Source organism: Lynx rufus, unplaced genomic scaffold (genome assembly GCF_022079265.1).
Source record: "Lynx rufus isolate CCGP_SWC_20201006 ecotype Redwood Valley unplaced genomic scaffold, mLynRuf1.p SCAF_47, whole genome shotgun sequence".
Taxonomy (NCBI): domain Eukaryota; kingdom Metazoa; phylum Chordata; class Mammalia; order Carnivora; family Felidae; genus Lynx; species Lynx rufus.
Genome location: NW_025814864.1, coordinates 254,697 through 272,510, shown reverse-complemented (window position 1 = coordinate 272,510; position 17,814 = coordinate 254,697). Strand labels below are relative to the sequence as shown.

Sequence of the window (17,814 nt, the reverse complement as noted above, 5' to 3'; positions counted from 1 at the left end):
TTCCTGAAACACCTGAAACTATGTTGTAGCTTCACTTTCTCAGTATCTTACTGGAGCTTCCCTTACACATATAATCAAAAAGCCTGGAGTTTTATTGCCTTTTGGGTAGTGTTGTAATAATATCAGCATCATTTACTTAATGTAAATATAAAATAGTAAGTGCACAGTAACAGTTTCAGAGCAAAATACTCATTATTTAAGATCATAAGCTGAATATAAATAGCATTTTAAAGGTAAAAACCTAAATTTTAACTATTATTCATCATTAAGTGACGCTTTCATCAGTACACTTGCAGTTTCCTAACAAGTGCTATCATTTCATACATTTCCAAAGTGTTCTGAAGTTAAGTGCAGATCTGTGTAAAAACAAGTGGCTCAAACAATTTCAGTTTTGGAGGACACAAGGGTATACTCTCCTCTCGATGCCGCTCGCCTCCGCCATCGCCTCCCCGTGCATGCTGATTTCCGGGAATCTCAATTCATCTTGAAGGTAAACATTCAGACAAACCCAAAACAACCAAGCAAGCAAACAGGCCAGTAACTCAACCGAAAACCCGGCAAGGATGTCTAGAAAAAAAAAAAAAATTGCACGCTGGGTTTAGCTTTGCTCCCCTTCCTCCCTTTCGAGTGGATGCTTGAGGAGGAAAAAGGTAGAGGAGTTTCATGATGAATGTCTTTTGTTTTAGCTCAAGATTTTGGAAGAGTCACTCATGTATAATTCAAATCATTTTGAGAAGATCGTGTTTAAGTGAGAACTGATGCAATAAAATAACAAAGAAGCTGGAAATGAAGATTGTTGACGTGCTGTACGGTTGTAGGAATTGTCCATTGGCTATGTTGGTAAAATGCCACATAATTAATCGTTTTAGTAAGGAGGGCATTAATCTCCCGGCCCCACTGGGGGTCCTTGCTTGGCTTTACTGATTTGGTCCTGAACATGCCCACAGACATCTTGAGAAGGGACCCGGGAATGAAGCAGGACACACATGAAAGTGGACAAGCCTTGCTCGGAGGAAGAAATCTAGAGAAACTGGTCCAGTCAGGAATCAAAGATTTCTGACTCTTTGGGAAGGTCCCAACCCCAACCCTTCCCCCATTTCAGGGAAAAGCACATCTCGGGTTTTACTGTTCCCACCCCTGCCCCGTCTGTTGAAGGGGAGCCAGCGGTTTGAATTCCATTTCTTGCCCGAATCAAAATAAGACCAAATAGCAATAACAAAGCAAAATGAGTAAGAATCTACAGAAAGCTGCTGGGCTTAAGGGAACCACAGAAGCCAAAGGAGCCAGGGGCACACACTGCGTGCGCCGCCCCGGGAGCCCACGTGTTCCCACAGTGCTCTGCCGCGTGCCTCGCTGCCCGTTCCGCGTGAAACCCGGTCTGCAGACGTCTAACACGTAAGCCCAATGTGTATTCGCCCCACCGAGCCGCCCTGTGAGAAAGGACACTCTTCCTTCCTAAAAGCGTTTAGCTCCTCTCCGCCTCTCAAACGTCCAACTAAAAGGTCCTGATAGATCGCGCTACGGGTATGAACGCATGTGCTGTTTCCCAGTCTTCACAGCACCAACGCAAGCCTGATGCTGCACTGAGCTAGAGCCTGTCGCCTTTAAGAAACAGCCCCTTCCTCATATGCCGCCCCTCCGGAGGGTCTCCCTGCGTCGCCCGAGACGGCGGTCAGCGCTCAAGCACCTGCCAAAGCAAGAACCCGAGGGGCCTCTGGCTACGGTTCGTCCCCTGTTGGGCTGTGGTTACAGCGATGCCACAGAGTTCTGTGCACACATTGAGAGGAGAATACACACCTATGTCACAGCGGGAGAAAGAGGCTTTCTGATCGGTTTTCAAACCAGATTCCTGAACCTCACCATCAGATCCACGGTGGGGAAACTCAGTCTTTATAAGGAATACAATCGAATACAAGACAAAAGTTCTGTTTTTGGTCCTGATATGGAAGGATTTAAGGAATTACCAATTTCATTCTTGAAATTGCTTATTTAGTTCTGAGAGAATCTTGTAACCGAAATAGCCACAGCGTCAAGGTTCTGCACGAGGTTAAATCATGACCCACCTCATATCACAAGTGGACACGGTTGTTACTGCAAACATGAAGTCAGTCATTCATTCAGTGTGTATTCATACTCTTAGTGGATATGGTGACTACACATGGGAACGATTAAACATACACATATATGCAGATACGTGTCAATGTATTTTATAAGTGAAAATCTGTTAAAGCTATCATGTTGGATGGTTTTTTGAGTGTTTTATAATAAAGTAAGCACCATAACTGTTTCCACCATGGGATGGAATCAGAGAGCGGGAATGAATATACTAAAGAAATTACTATTGATCTCAGCTTGGGATACACCATGCCTTGCATAGCAAATGGCTCCCATTACTTACTATCTTAGGATAATTAATGTGCAGTCACTGCCCTTGTCTTACGTTATCGGTCATTCTGTTACTGTTCAATTTCTATCAGGGATGTTTTTTATGGGGGGGGGTTCATCAATAACCGCCATTTGATGATAATTTTATAAATCATGATGCCACCTACCCAATCCAGTATATAAAAAATGTGCTGCCTCCCTGATTGGCTAATTGTTGTGTAAACCCTTGCCACTCCACATAGATCGTGGCTCCTTTGTAAGAACACAGGCTCGTGCTAGTGGTTTCTATCACGCGATGCGTGTGTGCGCTAGCCCTGTCTTTCCGAGGCAGGCGTCTCCCGCTGAAATATCGTATTACTCGTCTGCTCTGATCATAGGGCATTGAGCTGCTTTGTGTATTTCCCAGACAAATATTTTATTTGCTGTCCAGCAACATAGTCACAAAACATAATCGTGTAACCAACTCTGAGAAATCTGCATTAGTGACATGACTTAGTGCGATGCGCACTTCGCTTGTGGACTATCCTCGCATCTTTCACCCTAGCTCCTGCTTGCGTGAGGCAACTTACGTTAGGTAGAAATATTACCTTTACCATAGTATGGCTTTTTGACATGGCTGTCACTGGACTTAGGCTTTCTCTCCTCCCCGGGAAGCTGTCTTGGCGACTGCTCTTCATAGGACCGCGCATTGTCCCGCCTTCCGGCCTCCATCGCCATCTTCTCCCTCATGGCCTTCGCCCTTTCTGTCTCCAGAGCGATGGCTTTCTCCAGGAGGGTCAGGTTCCCCTTGGTCATGTCAAACACCTCCTCAGACCTGTCCGAGTTCACGGAGGTGGTGTCGTCATCTCGTTCGTGATACCCGTCCTCCTTTGCACAGCTGGAGAAAGTTCTAGACCTGGGACTCAGCTGCTCCTCGAGCCGCATGAGGTTCATCATGTCGGAGTAGCTCCTGTCCGGCGTCCTCCCCGCGAAGTCGTCCTCCTGACGGGCGTGCTGGCGGATGTTCATGTTGGGGGGCTGGCTCCGGTCCTGCGGGTTCGTCTCGCTCAGTTTCCGGGCCAGATCGAAGCACTGATTCCTCAGGCACTCCAGGCTGCTCAGACACACCTCCTCGTCGCTCTCCTCCACCATCTTGTCCACGAGCCCGTTGTTCATGGGCTTGCCCAACATCACGTAGTTCATGTTCCTGCTGTCCTGCTGCGACAGAGAGTCCGCATACGCCCTGTCGCCGAGGTTGTCTGCGAGCACCACACCGTGTCCCTGCGCCAGCAGCTTCAGGGAGTCTACCGTCTCTCTGACCACGTCGCTGTCCAGATCCAGGCTCAGCTCGCTCTTCCGGCCCAGCGTCTCGTTCCTGTCGCTGCCGTCGTCCAGGCTGGTGGACGTGTTGCTGTTCATCTCCGACTCAGTCCTGGCCCGGTAGGCTGCGTCCTCGGCAATCTTGCCGAGGTTCAACAAGGACTTGGCCACCAGCTCATCGTAATTATCGTACTCATCATTATTGTTATCATCCTTTTCTGCGTCTTGCATTATTCGAGTATTGTGACAGTTCATTTGATGGTCTTCTGCAAAGAAAATAAAAAAAAAGGACAAAAAAGAAAAGAAAAGAAAAAAATGGCTAGAACTTGAAGTTTAGTTGCAACAGCATGGAAAGCAAGTCAATGGCATGTCAAACCCTGTTCACCACGCACTGGAGACTTAGGTCCCGCGTGTGGCTCGGCGGGCGGTGTGGCTCAAATCGAGCGGGCTGCTCTAAAACCAGGAGGCCACAGGAAGCACTTGCTAGAAACTATCAATTTCCTTAATTCTTCTGAAAATAAACCAGTATATGCGGTAAATGTAATTTTAAAATATTAATTTTTCATTCTAAATTTTACGAGTGACTTTTATTTTTTATCCGCTTTATTTATTTACAGCCCAAACAGATGCATGATAATTACACTCATCATATTACCAGGCTTTCTAAGAGTTCATGAACTTTGCTTGTTACCAACTCTTAAACAGATGTTCGCAGCGATTGCTTTTAAATGGTTTGTTTTCGCAGTGACGCTCAGGCAGCACAGTGCAAGGCCTCGGGCTCACGCAGCGACGCCACTTATGCTGGGCGTTCAGCATCAGAAGCACATGTTTGGGCTGAATTAAGCTATTTGGAATTTTCTACCTTACAGACAATTCATTATGATATGCAGCGAGGCAACAGGAATGCACGTAGAAGTTTAGAAGCTAAATCTAATTCGTTGTGGTTCCCGCATGCGTGTCTCAGCAGGATTGAGAGAGAGGGGGAGGAGTGTGCAGTGACCAAACGCCCATGAAATGCAGGACTGAGGTCAGTTGGTGCCACCGTGGCCCGTACGATGTGTCATTTAATGTGACCAGTGCACCCCTGCGTTGGCCTGCCTCCCAGCCTCAGGAGAATTTTGGTGAGCTGCTAGAAATAACACCCGAATGAGCATTATGTTCAATCGCAAAAAAGCATTTAGGAAAATCTGCTGAAAGAAGGCCATGTTAAAAATTACATAAAAGCCCTATGTTTCACCCGAAATGTATCCTGTTTAACGCTCAAGGAATGTTTGGGACGCGCATCTGTCTCCACCGGGCTGCGTAATTGCTGGCAGGTATATTGCAAATACAGGTAACGGTATGTGTGGATTCTAAAGAGCCCCTCCCCCCCAGCCCTCAGACTGGACTTTGTTACCTCCATGCCACTTTCACACCTGCTTTTTGTTTCTTTGATTAAAAAAACAAAGAAGGATTGTTCAAGTTTATCGATGCACTGAGGAAATTAGGAGAAAATACCTGTTCGCTAACAGCTGAGTCAGGGTGTCCCCGGGGGCCTCCTTTATGGATTTCATGCTGTTCCCTCAGAAAAGACTTTTGTTGGTAAAAGAGGTCTGGGCACCAACATATCAATAGCAAATCAACACATTTTTAAAAATCTAACACATCTTTCTAAACATCAGCAAGTCAGACTTGCCGTACCTTAGTCATAGAGCGTCACTAATTGTATAAAACAAATATCGTCTCTTTTCTGGATAGTTCCTACAAATACTTTTCTTTAGTACAGAGATACATGTATTCCCAAAGAGCGGCAAGAGGACAGAAACCTGACCCAGTGAGTACAGTCGGGAAGACTGTGGAAGGATCATGCACCGTGCCCTTGGCCCAGGGTTCAAGGTGATACGAGTTGAAGGCGACCCTGTTCTACAGAATTCTTGCAAATATAAAAGTTATATTCACCTCTCAATTTACACACTGCGTGTTAGGTTCCCGGGCCGTGATTGGAGAAGCAGGCCTCCAGGCGGCCGCTGCGTCTCCGTGGCACCGTGACTGGCCACCTGGAGCCCAGCACTGCTGTGCCCGCGAGGGACTGACCGTGACATGAATCTATACATAACGTTTGAAAACACGGAAGCACAGGCAACATCTTGGGGCATTTTCCAAGCTGAGTCCGAAGAGAGACCGCATCAGGTGAGACTTATTATTTTTGTGATTTTCTCTGAACTTCTTGTGAAACACATCCCATCACCCTCAAGAGCTTGGGGAGGAGGAAACGATGGAGGGAGCAACCACGGAAACAGAATGCCCCTGTCACCGCCTGGCTCTTTCTACACCCACGAGAGAGGCTGCCCAGAACATGCCAGCGGTCCATGGGTATGACCTCTGCACCTTCCTATCACGCTGTAGTTGTAGGGAACTTCAGTTAATTCTTCACACTGTAAACCGTAGGATTATCTTCAATTCATTTGTCCCGAGAAGGAAATCGTTTTCGCTGCATTTCTGAGCTTGCGGCTGCCCCTCTGCCCCCCACCCGGGGAAGGAGCCCAGGCAGGTGCCTGGCTGGAAACAGGCAAGGGAACCCGCGTCGGCGCCTGGCTACCCGGCCAACGGCAGAGCGCAGCTCTTCCTCCGGGCCACCGTGCTCGGCGTCGTCTGAGATTGCGTGACCGCCATCAGTAAAGGTGGCGATGGCTGGTGCAATGGTGCCAGTGGCCACAGATCCTTGCAGGTTAATGGAATTTCTCAAGTTACTGGCATTTAACTGTTTGGAAGCATATGTGCAATAAAGTCTGCTCTTCATTATGTGGACTAGTGGAGGGGGACAGTCAGTGCACCCGTCACCAAGCAGGCTCTAAATATCCTCCACGCACCAGCCTCCTCCAGGATTCAAAGTCATTTACAGAATTCTATCTCTGGTTTTGTGTTTTCAGGCAATTTGCTCTACTTACGTTGTGCTGAGGCGAATAATGAAATGGGTCACAGGTGAAAGCAGGTATGAAGAAAGGGCGAGTGTTTTCGGTGCCGATCCGGGGTTAACCGCGTGGCACCAACAACAGTCCACACACTGAACGTCCCACTGCAGGGACTTCAGGAGTCCGCTGGACTAGTTCTTCACGCAACCCACGTTCTGTCAGACAGGGACAATGTGTGCTGAAGAAAAGGGTTTTACCTGAAAATCATATTAAAGTATGGGTTCACATGCTAAGTAAAAGACCATAACTATATAGATGGGGGTTTCAGGAGGAGACCCGAGGACCTCAGTTTCCTTTTTGTGGTTTTCTGCTGCGATCGTGGGCCCAGCAGAGCTGTGAAGTAACGGACACGAGTCGGAGCCACAGCAGGTGGGTGTCAGCGCTGGCGTCCTCCCCTGGGGTGGGGTCGGACTTGTCACAGTGGGGCATAGGTGAGGGAGGCCTGGCCCAGCCACTTCCAGGGTGGAGTCCGGGCCCAGAATGCAGAGGCCACTCTGGCTGGGCCCAAGGGCCCTTTCGGTTTCTACGTGGGTGTCCTGAAATGTTGTGGGTGTGAATTTTATCTCCTTTGAGTCAGATTGTTATAAACAATTTATACTCAATAGTTACAATTTGAAAACACAACAAAAAAACCCACCCAAATTCTTAAAACCACAGGGCATTTCTTTTCCACCTTGATGACTATAATTTGATGTGGTTAGAACTCTGGGGATTACAACTTTATAATTACAAGTGCTATTTGTTTTTTTAGTGCGTTGTTGCTAAAAAAATACGATTGAGACACAATCTAGATTGAGACCCAATTCAAGATCTAGTCCTGATTGTGTTACTATTGTTGTTTCTAGACATTCAAATAAACTATGGGCAAGCAAGTACACAACTGATGAAAAAAAAAAAAAAAAGAAAGAAAGAACCCAGAAGAACAACGAGAAATGAGAGATACTACTTCAAAGCAGGAATTGCTCTAGACTTTTCCAGGTCATAGGAGATGTGGTCGGGGAGCGCCCCCCCAAAGGGTCTCAGGTAATGAAGTGCATTGTTGCAGCATTAGATGGGTGTTTCTTTTTGATTACAGACACGAATCGTCAGCTTCCTCAACCTGCCATGTCCTGGGGCCTGGCCAACGAGTTACACCCTTTCAGACAGGCAGAGGAGGCTGGGAAATTAGGGGAATCCTGGACTGATGCTCAGGAGGCCGCCGGAGTCATGAGGTCATGTTCCTACAGAGCACGAGGGGACTGGAGCAGGTGGGAAGGTAGTGGACGCCCTGGTGAGGCCATTGGGGGGCTGGGCAGGGCCACGGGCAGACGGAGACCGCCTGGTTGCTCTGACGGTGACGACCCTCTCCTTCCCTGTGACCTCTGCAGCCCCTCCCTGAGCCCAGGTACAGTGACCTGAGTTCACATCCCTCTGCCTTCATCCTTGTCAAATACTCCGGATCTGCTCTGGGACAAATGTGGCGTCTTTCCCTCTGAGGTAGAGAAGTCTCCCACCTGCCTAGGAGCTGGTCCGGGCCCCCGGCACCCTCCCCAAGGCATCACGCTCTGTCCTGACAAAGAGGGGCCCCCGGAGTCCCTTGTTCCACAGGGATGAGAGGGGAATGTCTGAGTTGAGAGCCAGGAGACCCCCGTTCGTCACCCTCTAGACTCAGCTGTTGCGTTTTCTAATCACAGTTACTCAGCGATGTTGTTTGTCTTATTTATGGGGAACTTTTAGGCTAGGTCTGCTCATATTCACAGTGACAGCAATTATTAGAGGCTAAAATTATCCAAGCGGAGATGCGCTGTCATGACCCTTGTCAGTGTGAGTATGGTGAGGGATGCCCAGTCTTCTGGAGCCCCGAGGCTGCATTCTTAGGATCGCAGAACGTTCGTGTGGGAGAGCGTTCCAGGTACAACTCCATCAAGACTCTCCTGTGTGAAGACGCGTGGGTGAGTCCAGGGAGTTGAGGTGGCCTGTTTGCAGCCACGTGTCTTTGGGCAGCGAGTCCTTCGTCCAAGGTCACCAGGGCTTCCTGCCCCACCCATGACACTTCCTTAACTCTCCAGAACTTGCAGAGATTCTGGGGGTTAACTAATGGGCTAATCTCAAAGATCAGTTCCCAGGAGATAAGAAGATCCAAGAGAAGACTTGTCGCTGCTTCCAGTGGGAAAGGTGACTCCTGGCCCCCACGAGTCTGCGCGGGTAGGTGAGCAGGCTGGTGAAGGCACAGCGGGCCCCCCCAGCTGGACGGCACAATGACTCACGAGGAGCCCCCAGCTCCCGGGCTTCAACCGGTGGTCGGAAGGGTCACAGACTCTAGGCTGGGGGGGAGGGGGTGGGCACTGAATTCACGGCTCCTAAGGGAAGCTCTGACTCCTGAGCGTCCTCCATTCTTCCCAGGGGCTGGGAGGGTGTAGGGCCATCTCAGGACAGAGCTGCACGCTGGCTCTCCAGGCCCCCCCCCCCCACCCCCCAGGTCGCCGAAAGAGCCCTCTATGTTTCCGTAATTAATTCGCTTCTCTTTTGCTCAGCAGATGCAGATATGGTCTGATTCTACTTTGCCTTGTTTTTTCCTTTCTCTTCCAAATGACGAGACGTTTGTCTACCATAACCAGCTGTCTGCGGTCCCGAAACTTCAAGCACCAGATACGCACGTGAACGTGACACGGGCATAGGACCCGTCCCCGGGCGGCTAATGCTGCTGTGGGTGGCATGAGGTGCCGGCCACAGCCACGTACCCACCAACTCTGTGGCCATGATGAGGATGAGGATGTGTTTGAATTTGTTCATACGGACTAATGAAATACTCAGTCTCTTTCAATTAAACGTTTCAAGTGAGTCACTGAAATCTGATGTTCGATTTCCCAGTTGATTGTGAAAAAATATTTAGAAGTAGTTGGATTTTGCTTTTAACTAAGGAAAGTAGATACTGCATGCCCCAAATGATCTTCCCGCACTGTGTAAACGAAGCAGGGTGGCCCCAGGCCCACGTGGGAATCGGCAGTTCCCGCTGAGTTTTTGGGTTGGGTTTTGGTTGTTTCTACTGTGGGAGGCTGGTGCTGGCCAGTGCGGTCTCAGGCTCTGGTGCTCTGTGTGGCCTGTCTGGGGGACCTGCTCTCGTGCGCCCCCAGCGGAGGGCTGCTCACGGGTCCCAGAGGGGACCTGCTCTCGTGCGCCCCCAGCGGGGGGCTGCTCACGGGTCCCAGAGGGGACCTGCTCTCGCGCGCCCCCAGCGGGGGGCTGCTCACGGGTCCCAGCGGAGGGCTGCTCACGGGTCCCAGAGGGGACCTGCTCTCGCGCGCCCCCAGCGGGGGGCTGCTCACGGGTCCCAGCGGAGGGCTGCTCACGGGTCCCAGAGGGGACCTGCTCTCGTGCGCCCCCAGCGGGGGGCTGCTCACGGGTCCCAGAGGGGACCTGCTCTCATGCGCCCCCAGCGGAGGGCTGCTCACGGGTCCCAGAGGGGACCTGCTCTCGCGCGCCCCCAGCGGGGGGCTGCTCACGGGTCCCAGAGGGGACCTGCTCTCGTGCGCCCCCAGCGGGGGGCTGCTCACGAGTCCCAGAGCTCAGGGGGCGGGGGGTCCCCCCAAGATGGCCTCGTCCTTGCTGGCCTGGCGCGCTTCCTCACCTGTGAGCTGCAGGGGGAGAAGTGGACCGACGCTTCTGGTCTGGGTCACGGATGGAGCCTCCTAGGAATCTTGGGCACTTTCGAGGGGCCCCGTCTGACTGGGCTTCACTCTGGGTTCCTCCAGACAGCGGTTTCTCTGTTCCAGTTGGTGCTAATCACCGGTGAGATGATTTCGGTGAACTACCTGCCATCAACCAAAATGTGTATTTCCAGCCCTTTTTTTCCGAACTGCGTGTTTTCCTTCTGGGGCTGTTTCTGGGCCGTGGCCTCATCCCCATGAACGTCTGTACATTGGCTCTGCGCCTTGGTGTTTGCCGCCGTCCGTTGCTTTTGTCTTCGCGGTCGGTCCGCTCTGAGCAGCGGGAGCAGATGCCTCCTGCACCCGGTTAGGTCGTGCCTGCCGCCTGCCGGCTGGGGTGCCACGCGCTCTTGGCTCCTCCCCTTCGTGAACACGTGCAGGCTCCCCGTCAGGTTATGAGTGTCTAGGTTTACTGACCTTGGCTCCTGTCACTGCCCTCAAGCTTTCCTTGGGACTGAATGACAAGCATTTCCTGTGCCCCCACAGATGTCCGAGGCACAACCTAAGGGTGACCAGGTGGTGCCGACTCTGGTGGGGATTTGGAAGTACTGGTACTCGGGGCCTGGGGGACACAGACCTGTGTTGCTTAGTGACTCATTCAGCAGCTACTTATCGAGCACTTTGTAGCGCGGAACAAGGGACCAGAGCCTAGTCCTGGCGGCCTGAAAGTGACACCGCAGGGGAGGTAAGTGTGGGCCATGGTGTCGGGTCGGGGTCTGTGGGATGAAGAGGAACGAGGCCTCCCAGGGGCAGACGGGGCCAGGGCGCGGCGTGCCTTAGGTGCACAGTCAGCAGAGACCCTGTGAAGCTGAGTTTGCGCCAAGATTGGAGGAGAGGAGACAGGTCACGGGATGGGCCCCGAGGACGAGCGGCCAGCGCGCAGGCTGCTGGGACCCAGGAAGCACGTTTTTAACATTTTGCCATTTAATTAATTTAATTTCATACTTAGTAAATTTGACTTATGCACACATAAATAACCATGTTTGGCTACGGGCTGCCATGTTGGCAGCACAGGGTCAGAACACGGAGAGTCAGCGGGAGCTGAGCTCTGATTTCCATCTTCGCAGCATGCGCACGGGCACACCTCGTTTTCTTGGGCTTCCCTTTATCGCAGATACTGCGGGTTTTACAGATCCGCGGCCAGCGTGTGTCGGGTACCTCCGTCAGCACCACTGTCCCAACAGCATTCGCTCACTTCCTGTCTCTGTCACATTTGGGTAATTCTCGCAATATTCCAACCTTTTTTGGGTCATTATTATGTTTGTTATGGTGATTTAGAAGCACAGATGACAGCTAGCGAGTTTTAGCAACAAGGTATTTCTTAACTGAGGTGTGTCCTTTGTTTGTTTAGAGATGCTGCTCTTGGACACTTAGCAGACTACCGTGCGGTGTAGACACAACTTGTACCTGTACCGGGAAGCCACATGGGTCCCTGGGCTCGCTTTATTTTAGTGGTCTGGAATGGAACCCACAATATCTCGGAGGTGTGCCTGCGTATACGTGTGTATCTAATTTATACACATACTTACATAACACAAATTTTACACGAACCATCTACTGGCCGATCACCGTGTATGCGCGGACCAGTTCTGATGGGTCTGCAGGCCTTGCAGCGGCTCCGTGAGCCCTGGACCCTGGATTGTGATGGATACTCTGGTCCTGGGCACGAAGCCCGAGAAGCGTTCACTGCTTGTCGCCCTGACTCCCGGGGGCCAGCGCTAGGCTTGTGATTTTTGCGAGCAAACCTCCAGTGCGTGCAATGGGGCCTGGAATATAGACGGGGCTCCAAGAACGTTTGTCACCCAGTGAATGAAGTCAGTGAGGAAAAGCAGAGCTGGTGGGCAGACCCCTCTCCCGATCATCACAGGGCTGGCCCTGGGGCCCTCAACCTGTCTGCTGTGGGCTCTGCCCCTCATCCTGCCTGTCAGAGAATTTGGAAGTCCCGGGTCGCACCTGAGGTCTCGTGTTGGATCTTGCGTTAGACGGCGAAGCCGCCCCACGTGCTGGCAGGCGGGAGGGGTGGGAACACAGGTCAAAGCACCCATTAAAAATCATTACAAATTGTCTGAGGACTATGGCTGTCTCATTAATTCTGAATGCTGTCCGTTCTTTTTTTAAATTTTTTTATTTGAGAGAGAGGAGAAAGCAAGTATGAGCGGTGGGGGGGGGGTGGTGGAGAGAGAGAGTTTTAAGCAGGCTGCATGCTCAGTGCAGAGCCTGATGCAGGACTCGATCCCACAACCCTGGGATCATGACCTGAGCCAAAAATAAGAGTTGGACATTCAACCAACTGGTGCCCCTAAATCTTGTCTATACTGCAAGTGAAACCATGATTGGAAAATTCCCATTAAGCTAAGTGAGATAAACTGAAGGAAAAATAAGTTTTCACGAGGGACCCAACTCACATAACTTGTAGAAATCGTGAGGTAGGTTTCTTTTTTAGAGTGGTTGTTCCTGAGGATCTGAGAGAGTGGAAAATGGAAGAATGACGCTTTGAGGGCCTTTCTACCTGACGACATTTTGGGTATCTGGCTTATCTAAATTTCGGCTTAAAAATAAGGTAGTCCTATCGGCCCCTCCCCACCAGAGAAGCAACTATAAGAAGTCAGTATCTCCCAGACTGAGACAGACTGACACATATTAACCACACTCTCTCCCCTCTCTCCCTCTCTGTCTCTGTCTCTCTCATGCTCATTGACACACACACACACACACACACACAGAGCTCACAGAGTTTCTAAATTTTACAGAATGGGCTGGAAACTTAAAGGTACTGTTCCAATTGGAAGGTTTGATTGGGACGGAACCTGAGAGTCCCTGTTCTCTGTTCCTACTCAACCATGGTTAATCCCCACTGGATGGAAATAATCTGGTCTGTTTGTAAAGGCCCTTGGCAAACGGCACGACAGCTTTCCAGGGACCTAAGTTCCACAATCTTCAGCGTCTGGAAGTTTTGTTGTTTTGGGCCAAATCTTTAAGGCTCCACCTCAGCACGCGACTTCTAATTCTGCCATTTGTAAAGAATCGTAATTTATAATTTTTCACGGATGCACTCAGGGGACCCCATGCACGTCTGGATGTAGGGAAAGCACATACGATTTTTTGTAAGAGGCTGTCACCGTGCCGGGAGTCCCTCACATTAACACAGTCCTGATAGGCACAGTAGGCTTGCTACCCACAGCCGGGACCTGGGGCGCAGAATCATGGACGAGCCCGAGAGCGTCCCTGGGGCCCAGCTGCTGCGTGTAGCTCTGAGCTGCTTGCCCTCTCAGGACTGCACCTTCTCTCTGCTTCCAGACGAGATAGCAAGGTGAGTGATGGGCCAGCGTCAGCCCCCGAATCCTCGGAAGGCCCGCTGACAGCCAGTGGGGGCAGTGACCTGCCTGGTGCGATAGGGTCACCAGGGCTAGAAAACACCCCTCACCCCCTGGGCTCTTTTCTACGCTTTGAAAAACTGGCGTTTGTAATAAAACTTATGTTAATAAGACAAAACAAATATGCTGGCGATTTCTTCAAGTGGACCTTAAAACAAACCGAATGAAAACCTATTAAGTCTGTTGGCTCATATCTTTTATTCCTCCTTACTATGTAAAGACAGGTTTTTCCCCAGTACGTCACGCATGTTGCTGGCATCTTAAACATACATGACGTTACAACCTCAGCAAGATTTGTGGTTGGGATTTACTTGTCTGCAAATTCATGAAATATAAGCCCTAGTTATATTTTATACTTGTGCAAAATTAGCTTGAATGAGGGAAGTTTAATTTTTGTCACCGACTTCTACCTGCAAATGTCTAACTCTGTGCTCACTCATTTCCAAGTTACAGAGCCACACCCTCCCGTATACCTGCGTGGGAAGCCTCCTAAAATAAGGCTTTCAAGGATGGAGAGAAAGATTAATTTTTAAGATGATATAAAATCATCATATTCTTTCTCCCAGCTCTGTCCACAGCCGTTCTCGAGTTGAAACCTTGCATACTAAACACATCATCTTTGTTTCTATGTTGGTCTCAGAACTCATTGCTTTTTCTGCTGACTGCAGTGGAAAACTGGTTTGCTAATTCTGATTTTCACAGTCTGTCTGTATTTCAACTTGCTTCCTCATCAGGGACATTTCCCCGAGAACGATGTAAGAGGATAATTGGCTAATCAATATGAGAACAGCCTCCTGAAGGGAGTTTGGGGAACTCAGCGGCCACAATATAGACCCCTCATCACCTTCCTTCTGCCTTTGTCTTAGAGAAATTCAAGCCCGTCTATTGCAAATTGTCACGATGTTCTAACAATGTGGGGCCTAGTGCATGATCCTGTTTGAAAGAGAAAATACCTTGGAGACTTTGCAATTAAAAAACAATGTTTCTTCGAGGAGGAATTTATATAGGGTGGGTTTTGCTTTGGATTCCCTTCGAAGAAAGTGGAGTTATTGCATAGAATGCTCTGTTAACAGCTCAACTGTGTGCAGGACAGTTTCACGTGAGGGTGGTGGGAACAGTCCAGAGCCAGACGTGAAAGGCTCTGACCACCAGTGCGGCGTGGCGATCTGAGCAGAGGCCAGAGGAGAACCACGTGCAAGCACCCTGGTCAGCTGTGCACCTGACACAGTCATTCTGCACGTGGTCCGCTTGCTTCCCCTTGCCTGCAGCGATCAATCGCACACCCAGGAGGTTCTCACCACCATTACTCACACTCCCTCCAAACCACCCGGTTCCTCCCTGGCTGTGAGCTCTCGGGACCGCCACGACCCATCTGTAGCCAACCACGTGCAGAAGAGGGGCTTTGGGAGCCAGACCACCCTCACGGCAGGAAGGCATTTGCGGTCTGTACCATCCGATCCAGTGGCCAAGTGAATCGTCCCTCAGAGGTGAATTGTCCAAGGCAATCCCAAGATTCAACCAAGAGTAGCACAGAAAGGACTCTATTTACTTACAAATGTATTTAAGAAACAGAATGTTATGAGACGGTTGTGTTGGAGACGGCCGTGAATGCGAAAGTTCTCTCTAGTCTTGGAAGCAAATCGCTACGTTCTTCCCCATGGGCAGATCCATATGAACTCCTAAGGATACACATATGCACACATTGACTGTACACACACATATGTGTGTGTTTATTCTTTAAAGCTGTGTTCTTTTTAGTAGGGTGACCTATGAAAAAAAACCGTTAACTTGTTGGGCATTAAATGACCATTTGATCTACATTTCCCAAATCATAAGAGTCTGAAAAGATATTTACCCCAAGATCTGCAAAATCTGCTATGAGAAAAATCTATGACCCCTGAACAATAACTTTCTTACTTCTAGTATAACAAGGGGGCGTTCATTTAACGAATGCAGATTAGACCATTACAATGTATTGTGAACATAAAATTCTCCATGCAAAGACCAGGCCACCTGGACAAAATATAATTTTGATTAATCAAATCTGAATTTAATGTAATCTGAAATGAATGACTCAGATATTCTTTCCTGTTGTTCAAACAAGCAACAAGTGATAGAAAGAACATGAGCCCCTGGTAAGAGAACACCTCAGGAGAATCGGACTGCGTACCCACCACTTACTGGAAATCGTCGAATCTTTCTGAGTCTCACTTTCCAGGGAGCACGACAGTGAAATGGTATCTACCTGTCTCACGTAATCACTGAAGATCCAACACAACCCTGTATGTTAACACACCCGCTGGAGGTGTACCTTAGAGGCAAGATTTTGTTCATACGTAACTACAGTGCCAGAGGCTCCTTGGATTAAAACAGATATCTAATTCCCGAGTTATAAATGATGGTCCTTTATGGACAATGGGCTCCTCTGTAATAATGTGGGGTTGATATGCGTTTATTTTAGCTAAAACAAAATCTCTCAGAGGGCACAATGCAGCTTATAATAGAGATGGGATTGCCACACTGGATGAATGCATAGTGGCATCCCACTGGGAGAGATGGAGACTTTGCACCTGCTCACAGGGCTAACATCAGCCCGTTTGGTCCATGTGGCCCCATCATGGTGCCCTGCTTTCTTCACGTTAGATGGTGGTCTGCTACTTGTGGACGTGCTCATGTGTGAACCAGCCTCCTGGCACCGTCTGGAATGTTCTCCTCTCACTATGGCATGAGTGCTTTGCTTCTCTGTTAACTTAAGTCACTGTCTGTGCTTCTATTTGCTGAGATAAAGGCACAATCCGCCTTGGAGGGAATATGCTGACCGCTCGGGGATATAATGGTCACCCAGTAAAGCATGGGACATGAAAGGTTGACTTCAAGATGGTGACCCAGAACTCTGGTCACCAGACAAAAAAGGTACACCCTGTTCCTAGCTTTTCACAAATGTATGATTTCTGCCAAATCCATTCAAGGAGTGGACAAAGGCATACAATGTGGGATGCCCTGTGCTCGGACTGTGTTTCTTATGGTAGAGATGTTGTTATCATGGCAGGAGCTCACGTATGTCGACAGCGATTTTGGCATTAAATTTACCAGCAAGGTAAAACAGAATGTATTTGGTAAGTGAGGACATGAAAACAGGAAGTTGACAGACATATGCCTTTCAGAGTCCTGTTTCACTGAATTAAACATAGCTCAGAGTTTGATCATGTAAAATGAGTGCTTGCTCAGCAAAGCACCTGGCTAACCGGAGTCTTGGACCATGTATTATGGGGGTGCGTCCTCCAACGGAGACTTAAACTGTATAATAGAGAATCTCGGTGAAGCCGTCTCTAGATATCAGGCATCTAAAGGGATTTCTCAGGAAAGATACTCTGGCTTGGCTCAGAAATCGAGCAAAGCGTTTGGTGCTTTCCTGCAGAGAACCAGCAGTGGTCAGAACCACAGTGGAAGGTCCTTCATGTGGACCATCACGGTTTGGTCGGGGCGACTCCTCGGGACCGAGGATTTGTGGGAGAGCCCATCTGAGAGGGGGTGGGTTGTTACACTTTACTGCCGAGAACACTCAGTTCATCGGAAGTATTTGTCTTACAACGAAGCGGATAGTCTAACGATCTCGTAACGCTTCACTGTGGCCAAACCCTTCTTTAGTGGTTCCAGGGGATTCCTTTGCAGTTTACACATAGATGATTCTAGAAGGTGCTTAGCTGGGGAGCTGGATGCTGAATATGAATTCTGAATCTATGAATCCAAAAATTGATTATTTATCCTCTTAATGGGCATTTGCTTTCCAGAAGCCAATTCCTTGTATGCTTCAGATTCGGACTTGATGTTTGCTGAACACGAGGGTGCCAGTCACCGTGCTAGGTGGGTTGTGCAGTTAACCACTCTGGGGCTGCGATATACTCATGCGGCTGTTCATTTCGTGTCTCCATCATACATCCATTTATTATGCCCACTTACTTGACCTTTTCTAGAACAATGTCACTAGTTTTGACCTACTATCTCACTTTTTAAAAAACAGTTATGTTCTAGGCATTCAAGTTAGAATAGTAATTAAAAAAAAACTCCATCTAGTCACATTCTAAAGCTATTCCAGTAAGGCTCTACTCTTTCAGAATA

General features: G+C 49.3%; 1 protein-coding gene across 4 annotated transcripts in view; it reads right to left on the bottom strand.

Moving 5' to 3' along the window:
- Nucleotides 1-17,814, bottom strand: part of MYT1L (myelin transcription factor 1 like) — a 145,982-nt gene that overhangs the window by 92,880 nt on the left and 35,288 nt on the right. For 3 of the 4 annotated variants that reach the window (XM_047098344.1, XM_047098343.1, XM_047098345.1), the window contains exon 5: nucleotides 2,979-3,950. In XM_047098344.1, the coding sequence (XP_046954300.1) occupies nucleotides 2,979-3,950 (972 nt within the window). Of the gene's footprint in view, nucleotides 1-2,972; nucleotides 3,951-17,814 lie in introns of all 4 variants that reach the window. The other variant, XM_047098342.1, reaches the window with a different exon arrangement.